The sequence below is a fragment of the Alnus glutinosa genome, chromosome 5 (assembly GCF_958979055.1).
Source record: "Alnus glutinosa chromosome 5, dhAlnGlut1.1, whole genome shotgun sequence".
Taxonomy (NCBI): Eukaryota; Viridiplantae; Streptophyta; class Magnoliopsida; order Fagales; family Betulaceae; genus Alnus; species Alnus glutinosa.
Genome location: NC_084890.1, coordinates 3,184,350 through 3,198,766, shown reverse-complemented (window position 1 = coordinate 3,198,766; position 14,417 = coordinate 3,184,350). Strand labels below are relative to the sequence as shown.

General features: G+C 38.0%; 1 protein-coding gene across 1 annotated transcript; it reads left to right on the top strand.

Moving 5' to 3' along the window:
- Positions 1-1,763: 1,763 nt before the first annotated feature.
- LOC133868247 (polyubiquitin) lies at positions 1,764-3,967 on the top strand. The gene is made up of 2 exons (XM_062305063.1): positions 1,764-1,922; positions 2,698-3,967. Exon 2 carries the CDS (start codon positions 2,698-2,700, stop codon positions 3,841-3,843), a length of 1,146 nt encoding a protein of 381 aa, XP_062161047.1. The 5' UTR covers positions 1,764-1,922; the 3' UTR covers positions 3,844-3,967.
- Positions 3,968-14,417: the final 10,450 nt, after the last annotated feature.

Sequence of the window (14,417 nt, the reverse complement as noted above, 5' to 3'; positions counted from 1 at the left end):
TACGGCCGATCTGGGGGTGGCAAAATCCAAACCTTTTTTTTTTTTTTGGTTTCTAGGCCTTTTAGGGGTGGCCGGACCACCCCGAAGGGCCTGGGGGTGGTTTCGACCACCCCATACACCCGATATGGGGGTGGTCGAGCCACCCCCAAACCCCTAACCTTTTTTTGTTTTTTGGCTTTTTGGGGGTGGCCGGACCACCCCTAAAGTCGACTGGGGTGGACGATCCACCCCAGATTGGCCAAGGGAGTGGCTGGAGCCACCCCCTAAGCCAATAATGGGGTGGCCGGCCACCCCTTTAGTTTTTTTAGGTTTTTATAATTTTTGTTTTTAATTATTATTATTTTTATAATTTTTAAATTTATTAAAAAATTTGCAAATTTTTTTTAAGTGGAAAAGAGTACCATGGAAAACGGTACCCATGCGGTAGTTTTAAACTACCGCATGGAAGCTGGATCCAATCTAAATATACCCTAACCCCTTATATATCACGAGAAATGATTGTTGTACAACTTTTTCCTATATGTAGGCTATAAATTTTCAATAATTGGTGTAAAAAAAAAAAAATTACTCAGACATCACCTCCATATATAGACCCATCTTAATTGAGAAACAGATGACTTATTAAAGAATTTTGTTTTTGCTTTTATTTTTTCTTTTCAAAACAAAAATAAAAACATTAACAAATAATTTATATACAAAATACTCGTAAAACATAAAAGTAATTTTTACATTTATATCTCGTTAGAATAATTTCTTAAATAAGAAAAAAAACACAAGCTTTCAAAGTATGATTAAGCTTTCTCAAGAGTTCTCCTATTTCGAAAATAATTTGTACAGTATTCAAAGCATATTTTCTTGCAATAACTCAAATAATGTTGAGAAGTAATACACTTATTATTATTTTTTTCAAAACTTCATTTTCAAATAATGTATCAATTATAAATGAGAAATAGTTCATTTCGAGAAAAAAAAAAAAAATCTTTTCTTTTTCGAAAGTAAAGCATTTTCCAACAATATTTATAAAAAAAGAGCTGTAAAACCATTTAGGACTTTGGTAATTCTCAGAGGCATCTCTCCCCAGTCCCCACCGGCCCACCCCTCTTCAACTCTTTTGTTTATTTCCGTGTAAGAGAAGAAAACGATAAATCACAGTAGACGCCGGATAATCTAGAAAGTCACCGCTGCAGCAACCAATCAACTCCAGTGGAGCCCCCCGATGAATAATCAAACCCACTTGCAACAAAGAAAAAGCCCCATGGGCCCCACGACACGGACTTCGGGTCCCCTACCCCTTAAGAAAAGGCAAACATGACGGAGATACCTATGTGACTCCGTCAAACTAACCCCTTTTTTTTCTTTTTAGCTCAACTCCGTTATGTTTATATGGCTACCAAACAACCGTCAGCTTATATAGCTCAACTCCGTCAAACTAACCGCCTTTTTTTTTTTTTATAGATCAATCCGTTATGTTTATATGGCTACCAAACAACCGTCAGCTTATATAGCTCAACTCCGTCAAACTAACCGCCTTTTTTTTTTTTTTATAGATCAATCCGTTATGTTTATATGGCTACCAAACAACCATCAGCTTATATAGCTCAACTCCGTTATGACCACGTTAACGGCCGGCGAATCGCACCAATAATGTTACACAACTACTTCAATTCAAAAAAGGAAGCTTCACGAATCACGCCTGACCCTCAGTTAATTAATTCCAACCTTTGCCGTGTAAACTAGTGCACGACACCTCATACCGACGACGTGTCAGGAACTGATTGGATCTCTTGTCACGGGTTCCTCCGTTTCCGTGTTTAAGTTGTACATCTCCTCCGCTATAAAAAAAGACCCAAGCCCCTCATATCTTCCATCGTTCTGTTTGTGTATATTGTGAAGCAAAATCAGCTTTTTCAAACTCTCTCAAGGTATCTTTCTTTTTCTTTTCCCCTTAATTTTCTTCGTTCTTTTAATTTCCTGTTTGGCTGGTAGGGAATTTTAGGAAAAGATCAGATGATTACTACTAATTAAATTTTTTATTTATTGGATCTAGAAAATCCATGACCGAAATTGAAGTAATCTTGTTGATGTATTGGATCTGTAACGATCAAACCGATGTTGAACTAAGATGTGCTAGATCTAGTCAGTTCTGTACCGATTTTGCGTTTGAGTCCTATCTGAACCGACACATCACAAGAGATCTGTACTGAAATTTTCGGACGTTTGTTAATTTTGTGCTTGAGCCCTATATTATATGATAGATCATATGCATAAAATCATCAGAAAGTTGCTAATTTTGTGTCTGAGCCGTATCTGATCAGATGGATCACGACAGATCTGTGCTGAATTTTCAGAAATTTGTTAATTTTGCCTTTAAGCCCTATCTGATCAGATGGATCACGACAGATCTGTACTGAATATGCCGAAATTTGCTAATATTGCGTTTGAGCCTATCGGACTGGGTTTTGCTAATATTGCTAATCTTTGTGTTTGAGCCCTATCTGATCCGATAGTGAAATTTTCAGAAAAGTCGATTTTTTTTAAAAAAAATTATTTATTTTTTATAATCTATAAGCAGTTTATAATCGAATCTAATTTTGATACTTATAAAAGGTTTTGCAATTTTCAATAATTTGCTACAAAAGGTTAGCATAAAGAAACGACATCGTAGCTCAAATCTCTCTGCTTTCTATGTTCTCACAGATGCAAATCTTCGTCAAGACCCTTACCGGCAAGACCATCACTCTCGAGGTCGAGAGCTCAGACACCATCGACAACGTAAAGGCCAAGATCCAGGATAAGGAGGGTATCCCACCGGACCAGCAGAGGCTTATTTTCGCCGGCAAGCAGCTCGAGGACGGCCGCACCCTTGCTGACTACAATATCCAGAAGGAGTCCACCCTCCATCTTGTGCTCCGTCTCCGCGGTGGTATGCAGATCTTCGTCAAGACCCTCACCGGCAAGACCATCACCTTGGAGGTCGAGAGTTCTGACACCATCGATAACGTGAAGGCCAAGATCCAGGACAAGGAGGGCATCCCACCGGACCAGCAGAGGCTTATCTTCGCCGGAAAGCAGCTAGAGGACGGTCGCACCCTCGCTGACTACAACATCCAGAAGGAGAGCACCCTACATCTGGTGCTAAGGCTGAGGGGAGGCATGCAGATCTTCGTGAAGACCCTTACAGGCAAGACCATCACCCTGGAGGTGGAGAGCTCGGACACCATCGACAACGTCAAGGCCAAGATCCAGGACAAGGAGGGCATCCCACCGGACCAGCAGAGGCTTATCTTCGCTGGGAAGCAGCTAGAGGATGGTCGCACCCTCGCCGACTACAACATCCAGAAGGAGAGCACTCTCCATCTGGTGCTAAGGCTGAGGGGAGGCATGCAGATCTTCGTGAAGACCCTCACCGGCAAGACCATCACCCTGGAGGTAGAGAGCTCGGACACCATCGACAACGTTAAGGCTAAGATCCAGGACAAGGAGGGGATCCCACCGGACCAGCAGAGGTTGATCTTTGCTGGGAAGCAGCTGGAGGACGGTCGTACATTGGCCGACTATAACATTCAGAAGGAGTCCACCCTTCACCTTGTGCTCCGTCTCCGTGGTGGCATGCAGATCTTTGTGAAGACCCTCACCGGGAAGACCATCACCCTGGAGGTAGAGAGCTCGGACACCATTGACAATGTGAAGGCCAAGATCCAGGACAAGGAAGGGATCCCACCGGACCAGCAGAGGCTGATCTTCGCTGGCAAGCAGCTTGAGGACGGCCGTACCCTTGCGGATTATAACATTCAGAAGGAGTCCACCCTTCACCTTGTCCTCCGTCTCCGTGGTGGTTTCTGATGGATTGGCCCTCAACCTACCCCCTTGATTTAAAAATTAAATGTTTAAATTTCTCTAAAAAACTTTTATTATATATGTTTATGGTATGGCCTTGTGAGGCCTTCTAAATGAATTAAATTTGGTATGTATTTGTGTTTATGCTCGAACATCATCTTGTGTGTTGTGCTTGGTACATGGTTCTACGTTATGTTCGTTGTTGCCTTGTTGGTACTTGGTTCTGTGGGGTGATTGATGTCACTCTTAAAAGCATGTATTTACTGCCCTAAGTATGTTCATTGTTTCTTTTTAAAATTTTCCTTTATAATAACTAGTTTTCTTAAAATTGCTTTAAAGGTACACTTTATTTTTATATCGAATTTAATTTTATAAATTTGAAAACATAATTATTTTAAAAGCAGGACGTAGAGACCCTTAGACTTAAAAAGACTTGGCACCCTTACAGAGGAGTGAGGAAAAAAAAACAAAAGATCTCTTACGCAAAGTCTTTTGAGGTTTTTTTCTCACTCTCCTATGAAAGAGTGTTTGTTAAGTCTTTTTAAGGGACTAATGTTAGATTTATTTGAAGTTATGTAAAAGTCTTTTGTGTTTTTGTTCTATAAGAGTGTTTGTTATTACATAAGTAGCCTTGTAATAAGAATTCTTTTGAGTGTTCTCTCTTTGTGTAACCTTTCTCTAATTGGCATTAGAGCCAATAAAGCTTTCAAAAAGCCTTTTACCTACTATTTGCAATTTTTGTAAGAGTTTGTAAAATATATCTCACTCTTTCTTGTTCTACTTGAGCTTCCATCTTGATTATATATGCATATATTTGATTCAAATCCCATATCTCTACTTAGCCACTTCAAGCTAGAGTTAGGCGAATTTTGGCATTAGGGAACATGGTTTTAGGGCACCAAGAAACATATATGTGGTTTTAGATTCCAACTACCGTGTAGAATTGTATCATATAATAATGACAAGATAAAATGTATTAGTTCATGGTTAGGACATGAAAATGATGATTATAGACGTGTTACATATAGAACATAAGTATGAGAACAATCTAAGTAACCTATATGCTAGTCAAAATGGTATTAGTCATAGTATTCTGTTATGAAAGTATAATTCTACAGCAGTTAGAAGATGTTGGTGGCATGACTCACAAGCACATATCTTACGAAACTCTTGCGTCTTTGCTGTATCTTATCTTAGAATAGTCGTAGTTTAATTAAATAAGAATAGTTATAGTTATTTATTTAAGTTAGAGTCTTTTAATTATTTGCAGCACTATGATGCAGAAGTCATTTAGTAGTAAGTTTCTATTGTTCCTTGTAGGAGTTTGTCTCCAAGTTAGAGTAGGAGTTTATATCCAAGTGGCTAAGAGCATTAGGGACATATTTGGAGAAAGAGATATGATATGTTTATAACTTATGTATAATTTTTGTACGACTCTAATATATATATATATATATATATATATATATATATATATATATATATATATATATATAGGACCCATAATTATTTCAAGAGCTATGTCAAGAACTATACAACAATTATTTCTCATTTCATCATAATTCTTGAAGTTATTTTCTCTTTTCTTTCTTTTTCTCTTTTATGTAATACTTGTTTTATAAGTCACGGGTTTTTTATTTTTTTTTTTATTTTTTTGGTGGGTAAATAAAAGGGGAATTATTTTCAATGATCAAGACCCTCTGTTAAATGTTGTTGGCATTTTGTCATTTCGTTGGATAAGACTTCATCTCCTGAAATTCTGAGTTTGAGAACATGACAATTCTATGACCTGTCTCTTTTGGCATTTTGCAATTATATTGTTTCCTTTCATTTTTTTTTTCTACTTATTTATTTCTTTATCTTGTGACCATCCATGGTGTGCATAATGGAATATTTGAGAACAACGCCATGCTTGTCTCGAGTGCGAAGAGGCAATGCGGAATCCGAAGCTTTTCCTTTGGCCTTAGTTTTAGTCCTCTCAATCTTACTCCTAAACCACACTTCTTGTTCTGTCTTAGGGTTTTGAATCAACTCTTGGATTGTGTTAAGTGGAGCCCTGAACGAGTCGGTTCCAATCTAAATCCCCGACAAATCCCTAGGGTTTATGGGCACATTCTCAATCTTCTCGTTCTTACCAGAATTCCGACGAAGGAATTTGAAGTCTCTCAACATTCTAACAAAAAATTGGAAGTGTTTGTTAAGTTATGGGAAAGTGAATCTCGTGGAATGTGAATGGGAGTGTGTGCGTACATGAAAGAGGAAATGGAAAACAAACTTCTGAGATGTTGAATTTGTTAAGTTTTGGGAATGGTTTTGTTGTGGAGAGAGGTTTCGGGAGAGCAGTGGCAGAGCCACGTTAAGATCAGCAAAGGTCATAGCCCTTGCAATTGGTTTTAAAAAAAATATATATATTTTATAAGAAAATTTGTTAGGTAATTGATCCACGCCCCTACTGAGATATCAACAAAAGCTCGTCAAAATTGAGATCTTAACAAAATGAGAAATGATATAAATATATATCCTACACATCTCATTTTTTAAATCCACCATTGGATTTATGAGATGGGGCTCAATGTGGGCCCCACAAATTCAATGGTGTGTGGGCCCCACAAATTCAATGGTGGATTTAAAACTTTGTTGTATAGAGATGTGTTCGGGATGTATGCAGTGGCAAAGCCACGTTAATGCCATTAGGGGTCGTGGCTCCTCCAATTGGTTTAAAAAATATTCGAGGCAAAATCTTCATGGGTGTAAGAGAATTCAAGCCTAACTTCTGCAACACCCAAGTTGACTACATGCTGCAACCACGTCTCCACCCGATATTCTTTGTCTTCATCGCTTTCTTCAAAAGATCAATCGAGCCAAAAGCTTTGCGTCTTCACTTCATACAAGCAGCGGAGGACCATGAACCTATCCACAAAGTTGTTGAAAGTCATATTTGAAAGAAAACATAATCATAAAATAAATTAAAGGCAAAGCGGAATAAAGAAAATAAGAACAAGAATTTATGTGATTCGATCTAGGACTTACGTTTACAGGTAAAGCCCAAAGAGTTATATTTTTGCCTTTATTCCTTGATAACATTACAATTGTAATGCAAAGGACTCCTATTTATAAGAGAATTGATACAAATAAGTATGGTTATCAAATCTCGAGATTTGATTATCATCAAACCTGATTACAATCAATCTTATAAAAGATAAATAACGTACAATATCATATTAATATATTTCATTTTAATATAAAAATATATTCTCTAATTAACAAGATCGGCAAGCGTCGTCAGATGTGACTGAACCGAGGTCACACAACTCCAAATTTGGGTTTGATATATGCATAACTGTCTGTCGGCATCTTCTTGATATGACGCTTAGTCTCACAAGGTCCCTCATCCAGAGGAAAAAAAGAATGTGATGAACAGCTTCTTTTGGAAGGTCGCTAAATCTATCAACACTATGCTACACCATACTCTACACAATTCTGTATACCGGAGTCTGGAAACAAGAATACAAATTCCACAAAAGTTTAATGATCAATAAACAGCAATACAACTTCCTTATATGCAACTTTAGTCCTATGTTACGTACACTAGATATCAGGTTATCTCTTGATCGAAGTTATCTTTTGCGGCATTGAGAAGTCTACTTCAATCTGTTTAACGTGAAAAATGATTATTGCACAACTCTTGTCTCAATTCTCATAAGACGATAACAGAATATTCAAATATATCAGTAAATTAAAATCCGCTACCACTCTTTCAGCACCATTTTCAACAAATTCAAAAAACTATGTCACACAATAGGTAAAGCATGAAATTTGAAATGGGACTCCAAATGAAGGTTACTTGTACACTGTGTTCCATCCAGAATGAAGGCTCTTCCTTGAGCTCAAAGTAAGGCACTTCTACAGTATTAACAATCGTAAGTGGACAACAAGAAATCGGCAACCCTTTATTCAATGCAGCAAAGTTTCCAGCATGAGCAACGGCATTTCCATCAACCCTACTTTGAATCCCCAAACTCGAAGGCTTATTAACACTCTTAGCCGGTGTGCTTTGCGTCTAATTGCTCTTAGAATAACCTGAAGGAGCCCTTCCCATTGTCTGAGTGGTTCGAGGAGTCATACTAACCAAAACCCCATTTCCAGTTCCAACCCCTCCTCTCACTTGCGCAGAAGAATTGCTTCCATCGTCGCCCAAATCACCGGTTATAGAACCAGGATCGTGCTTTTGAGCCCACCCAAAATTATTCTTCCCTGAGAACCCAACGCCATGCTTGTCTGGAGTGCGAAAACGCAATGCGGGATTCGAAGCTTTCCCCTTGGCCTTAGTTGGAGTCCTTTCAATATTACACCTAAACCACACTTCTTGTTCCGGCTTAGGGTTTTGAATCAGCTCTTGGATTGCGTTCAGCGGAGCCCTCACCGAGTCGATTCCGGTCTGAATCCCTGACGAATCCCTAGGGTTTATGGGCACATTCTCAATGTTCTCGTTCTTACCGGAATTCCAACAAAGGAATTTGAAGTCTCTCAGCGTTCTAACAAGAAATTGGAAGTGTTTATTAAGTTATGGGAAAGTGAATCCCATGGAATGTGAATGGGAGTGTGTGCGTACGTGAAAGATGAAATGGAAAACAAAATTCCGAGACGTTGAATTTGTTGATTTCCTAATTTATTAGGCCTCTTTTGATTTTATTTTTTCAACCAAATTTTCTCTTCTTCTCCTTTTTTTTTTGGGGGGGGGGGGGGGGGTTTCTTTTTCTTTTTCTTTTGAAATTACAATTTCCAAGAAAGAAGAAACATCAGAAGAAAGATGATCAAGCACCCATCAACTACTAGCAACTATGAGCATTCATAGCAACTTCCCTATAAGGGTCCTATTCCCTAAATTTTAGGAAAAATTTCAAGAAAGTCACAAGAAGCCACCCACAATATCTTCCCTATATTTTTCTGTTCCCTAGGAATGCTACAGTGCTTCCCAATGCATAGGGAAACACTATAGCATTCCCAATGCATTATTATAATCTTAAAAAAACACTTACATTCTCTCTCCTCTCACTCCTTTCTTCTTCTTCACACTTTTTTTTTCTTCTCTCTCCTCTCACTATGTTGCCATGGCGGTTGGACTCTTCGCCGCCGGAACCCCCAAACCCTTCCGTCTCTTCCAGCACTCCCTCATCCAAAAACCCTCATGCCTCTTCATCTCCTTGGCTCTCCGCTGTAGCAAAATCCACAAAACCAAAAGAAAAACATGCTTCACTATCTGTGTGATCATGGAGGACCAAAACCGAAATTCCCCGTTGGATAATCTCAAAGCGGAAGACCCTGGTGGTATGAATTCTCAGATCCCATCCATACGTGGGGTAGAGAGATTGGCCAGGAAGAGATCGGAGAGGTTCCTGTCATGGTTGTTTATTATAGATTTTCTTGGCAAATGGAGGTACTCTCTCTCTCTCTCTCTCTCTCTCTCTCTCTCTCTCTCTCTCTATGTGATGCTACAATGTTCACAAATGGTGGATTTGCTGTTCATCTTCTCATCTTATCTTGGCAAATGGTGGATTTGCTGCTCATCTTCTCTCGTCGACCCATTTGGCTTTGGATCGAAGGTTTTCAGAGCAACTCAATGGAAAATACATCTTGTGGGAGACGTAGGCAATGAAGAGAGAGAAGAAGAAAAAATAAATAAATAAACAAAAGAAAAAATTAAAAATAATATTTTAATATTATAGGAAAAGATATAGGGAAGCTACTGTGTAGTGTTTTTGTTTAAGAAAGCAAAAAGTAGTTTTGTTTCCTATATTTAGGGAAAATGATTAGGAAGTTACTGGGAATGCTCTAAGACCTTATTTTATTTTTATTTTTGTCTTCCTTCCTTCTCACATCTTCTTTTAGATCTATGTACCATGTTACCAATAAAGCAACGAGATCTGAAGGCAAAAGAAAAGGTTTGAAAATCCAAATCTTAAATCTGTGTCATGATCCAAACAAATTGAAGAAGACCACCCATCTTGGCTCCTACCCACGTGTACTCTTATCATGTGCAATGATCCAAACGAAGACCACCCAAAGGACTTTGCATCAACTAAACCACCGAAGAACATAGGGGATTACAATGGGGCTGGCGCGGATCGGACTAGGCTAGCTGAGCCTCTGGGCGCTGATCAAATTGGGCAGGAGCTGGGCAAGGGTTTGGTTCTATCTTGGATTGCAGCAACTATCAAGAAGAAGACAATAAAAACAAAATAACAAAGAATTTACAAGACAATTGGATCGAAAAGAAAAGATAATGTTATAGAAATATAAAACGAAAAGCGGAATAAAGAAAATAAGAACAAGGATTTATGTGGTTCGATTATGACCTACGTTCATAGGATAAAGACTAAAGGTCTACATTTTACTTTTATTCCTTGATGAGTTCACAATACATAATGCTTCTATTTATAAGAGAATTTGGGAGAATTTGGGTACACTACAAAAAATTAAGTATTTTGAGTCATTTTTTTTAGTCGTTTTTTGGCATAAAAACGACTCAAATCATTTTGAGTCGTTTTTGAAAATGACTTAACATATAGCGTTTGGACTCTATGTTAGAGTCCTTTCACTGTTCAAAATGTTGGAGTAGTTTTATGTATTGAAAAATAAATAATGACTTCTAAACAACCAAGTGTGTGCTCGTGTGCAACAAAATATCTTAAATACGAAAAATAAAATAGACAAGATATTTGTTGACGAAGTGGAAACTTTGTGAAGAGAAAAACCACTCTGGGGCAGCCAAACCTAGGAAATCCACTATCCAAAGACAAAGTAAGTTACAAAGCACTCGTACTCACAAAACTCATTGCAGTAGTCATACCTTTAACTATAACACGAAGCCCATCGTAAACGCTTCACAACCAAGTCTCCTACTTGAAGGGGTCTTTGATGGATTCTTTTACTTTAAGGTCTACCCGTAAGATAGACTTTACACGAACAAAGAACACACATTGGCAACGGCTAAAGAGTTAGCGGATCTTCAATTCTCCCTAAAGACCCTCTCTAAGCACTATAGAATTCTAAATTGAATTCTTACAAATAACAAGCCTAGAGTCATCTATTTATAGGCTTACAGAAAATCTAATTCTGCTCAAATTCGGACTCCGGTGAGTTGGCGTCCGGACGGAAGTTAGCCTCGTCCGGACGGTCTTCTGCGACCGCCTTTCCAGAATAGTGTGATTCTTCCCATAACATGACCACGTTCGGACGGTCTTTACTGTTGTTAGAATTTTATATTGGCAACATTCTGGTTGACAAAAATACTTTATGTAATGGTTGCTTTTTAATAGGATTATCGGTTTTATTCAGAGTCTTCAAGTAATATGGACAGTGTCTCATTTCATGCCATGTGTATGGTCACAAGTTTCTAAGAAGATGTCCATGAAGATTTCATTCAATTTCCAAGACAAAACAGCCAGTTTCTGTACAACCGTCCAAACGAGCCTTTGAAGGCATCCGGAAGCCCCGTAGTGTCTTACAGATAACGATGAAGACGTCCGGACGTTAGAGCAACACCGTCCGGACGTTAGAGCAACACCATCCGAACGCTAGGTCAATCATGGTTCAACATGGAGTTGAATTTTAGAAGTCGACACTGTTTGGGTAGTCTTTGCAAGCCGTCAGGATGACGTGGCAACACGTACGGACGATGTCCAGTATTTCAGAAAATTCTAGAGTTCCGTTCGACTGCGGAAAGGATTTTAGGGAAGACCGTCTGGACGCTCGGTCAAGCCGTTCGGACGTGAACCTGATAAAGATAGAATTATGCTGTATCTGAAAGGATATCGTAGAAAACCTTCCAGACGTGGCTAACTTTCGTCCGGACGCTCGACAGCCAGAGCCCGAATCTCAGCAATTTTAGGTTTCCTGTAAGCCTATAAATAGAGGGCCTTAGGCTTGTATTTTGTACATAATTTGGTATTGAATTCTCTTAGCTTTGAGAGGGTGTTTAGTAAGAATCGAAGATCTGCTAGCTCTCAAGCCGTTGTCGGTGTGTGCTCAACTGTTCGTGTGAAGTCTATCTTAGGGGTCGGCCCTAAGATAAAGGAATCCATAAAAAACCCCTTCAGGTGGAAGATTTGGTGGGAAGCATTCACGATAGGCTTCGTGTCAGAGTTAAAGGTATGACTACTGCATAAGGGTATGTGAGTACGAGTGCCTTGTAACTAGCTTTGTTTTTGGATAGTGAATTTCCTGGGTTTGGCTGCCCTGGAGTGGTTTTTCTCTTCACAGAGTTTCCACTTCATAACAAATATCTTGTCTTATTTAAATTTCACATTCAAGATATTTTGTTGCACATAAACATACACACTTGGTTAATTTAGAAGTCATTGTTTATTTTCAATTGGTATCAGAGCGGGTACACTTGTGTTTGGATTTATTTCCTAAGTGTGATCCATGACTTCTTCTAACATAAATCTTCCTAAGTTCTTTGAAGATGATTTTTATTATTTCTCTATAGATACCCTTTTGATAGGTAAACTTTTTAAGAAATCCAATAAAGAACTCAAGAAGATTAAGCAATAAAAAGAGTCTTTAATTTTACAATTATCTGAATCACATGTTTTGATTGACTCTTTGAAATATGAGAATACCATGTTTTTTGATACTGTTGATGCACTAGAGAATAAATTATAAGAATCAGACGATCTCTTGGAAAATTCTCTAGTAATAATTTGAAAAACATGCTTTGTATTCATACAGATATTTTTAACAAGTTTGATTTAATTGTTAATAATTTAAGTACTTCTACTTCACATGCTTCTGATTCTGAATTAGATTCTATTGATATTAAGCTTGCGATAGAAGATACAACCTATTTAGATAATTCTTGCTTAACTAATCATGTGATGCCTAACTCTAAGGAATCAGGAATACAAGGTAAGTTTATTCCTAAGTGTCATAATTGTGGGAAGATTGGTCATGTTAGACCAAATTGTTATTTGTTGAAATCCCACAGGCCTTAGATTAAGTAGGATGCTCTGAGAAAAAGTGAAGTTGAAGAGGTAAGGGCAATATTGTTTGTAAGAATGCTAACCTTATTTATGCAGAGAAAGTCAAGCAGCATTCCAACAAAAGAAGCCTGCCCACCAGTCATCACTGCGGCATCACCGGTCACATTTGACCCAAATATCCACAGCTCCAAGCTCAGAAGAAGAAGGCTCAAAGAAAGTTGCCTACTAAGATCACATCAAGTACTCTACCTTTGGCGGGACATCATGTTCTATGGCATCAGCGGCAACAACAGCAATTTGTTCCGAAGAACACATCAAGGCACTATAAGAAAAAGCCGCAAAAGCCCGATAGCAACCATGCCTATGAAAGGTTGCTGAGCTTGTTACAAGGGATGCTGAGGATAATAGACAGTATGAGCAATACCCGATCACATCTACCACAGGTACACTAGGGTTGGGTTAGAAATGATGAGACCATTCACCTCTTGAGGGGGAGTGGACTCACCTAGTATAGGTGAAGTCTCACCATGCCTAGAATTTTGGTTCCTAAATCCTAGTGCATACCAAGTATGTATGCATTGCATTGATTGTCATATCTTATACATCCTATTTTTTTGCCTTGCATTCTGTTTGAAGAACCAAATTTTCTATCCTTAGATTTTCTCTTAGTTGCTTTAAGAATTTTCTGCAGGTACATTTTAGGGATGACAGAGAAAGCATGTCACTACTTTTCTGTCTTGATATAGTCAAACATCTCTCCCTGAGGTCAGGTTTGCTCTTATCTTACATGTTTGGACTGAATTGTCTTCTTCTCTGTGTAAGCATGTTTTTGTTGTTTTTCCCTTTTTTTTTTTTTTCTTTTTTTTTAAAAAAAAAAATTGGGGGAGAAGATGCAGAATTTTATTTTTTATATATAGCTTTTCAGATATTGTATATGTTTTTGCCTAATATCTCAGTTCATTGTGCATTAATTGAATATGCTTATATTTGATTGAGAGTTTATGTCTGATATTTGCTAAGTTTTCATGTGCATCTTAATGCTAGATAGTTGCTTTTCTCATGCGATGAAAAATTGTGCACTATCCAAAGCTCCCTAAGGTACATTTTCTCTCTCTGACTTTTAGCTTCTGGAAATTCTAATGAGAGATTTTTTTGCTAAGATGGTCAAATTGACCAACTCGCTAGTTGAACCTAGAACCCATAAATTCTGGCATTCTTTCTAGGTTGCAGCACTAAGTGATAAAAAACATTCAAAACTAAATAAATATGGATAAATAAAAAGATTCACTGCTTTTGTGCTACAAATTTGTTCTTGAACTTGTCCCTATAGAAATAGTTAGTGACCAAATTATTGCGAAAATAGACGGTCACTAAAGGACGAAGTAAAAAAAATGTGCTGCAGCTTAGGGGAAGTATATCAGATGAAAGTGGCTAGGCCCTAGTAAAATAAGGTTTAACTTTTGACTGATCTAACATTGATTTTATCTCTTATTTAGAAAATTTGATTGCTTTAAGTCATATCAGTAAACTTCATACCTTATTGAGAAAGCTTTCACACACACACGCATTGCATGAGTTAAGTTTACTATTGAAAAA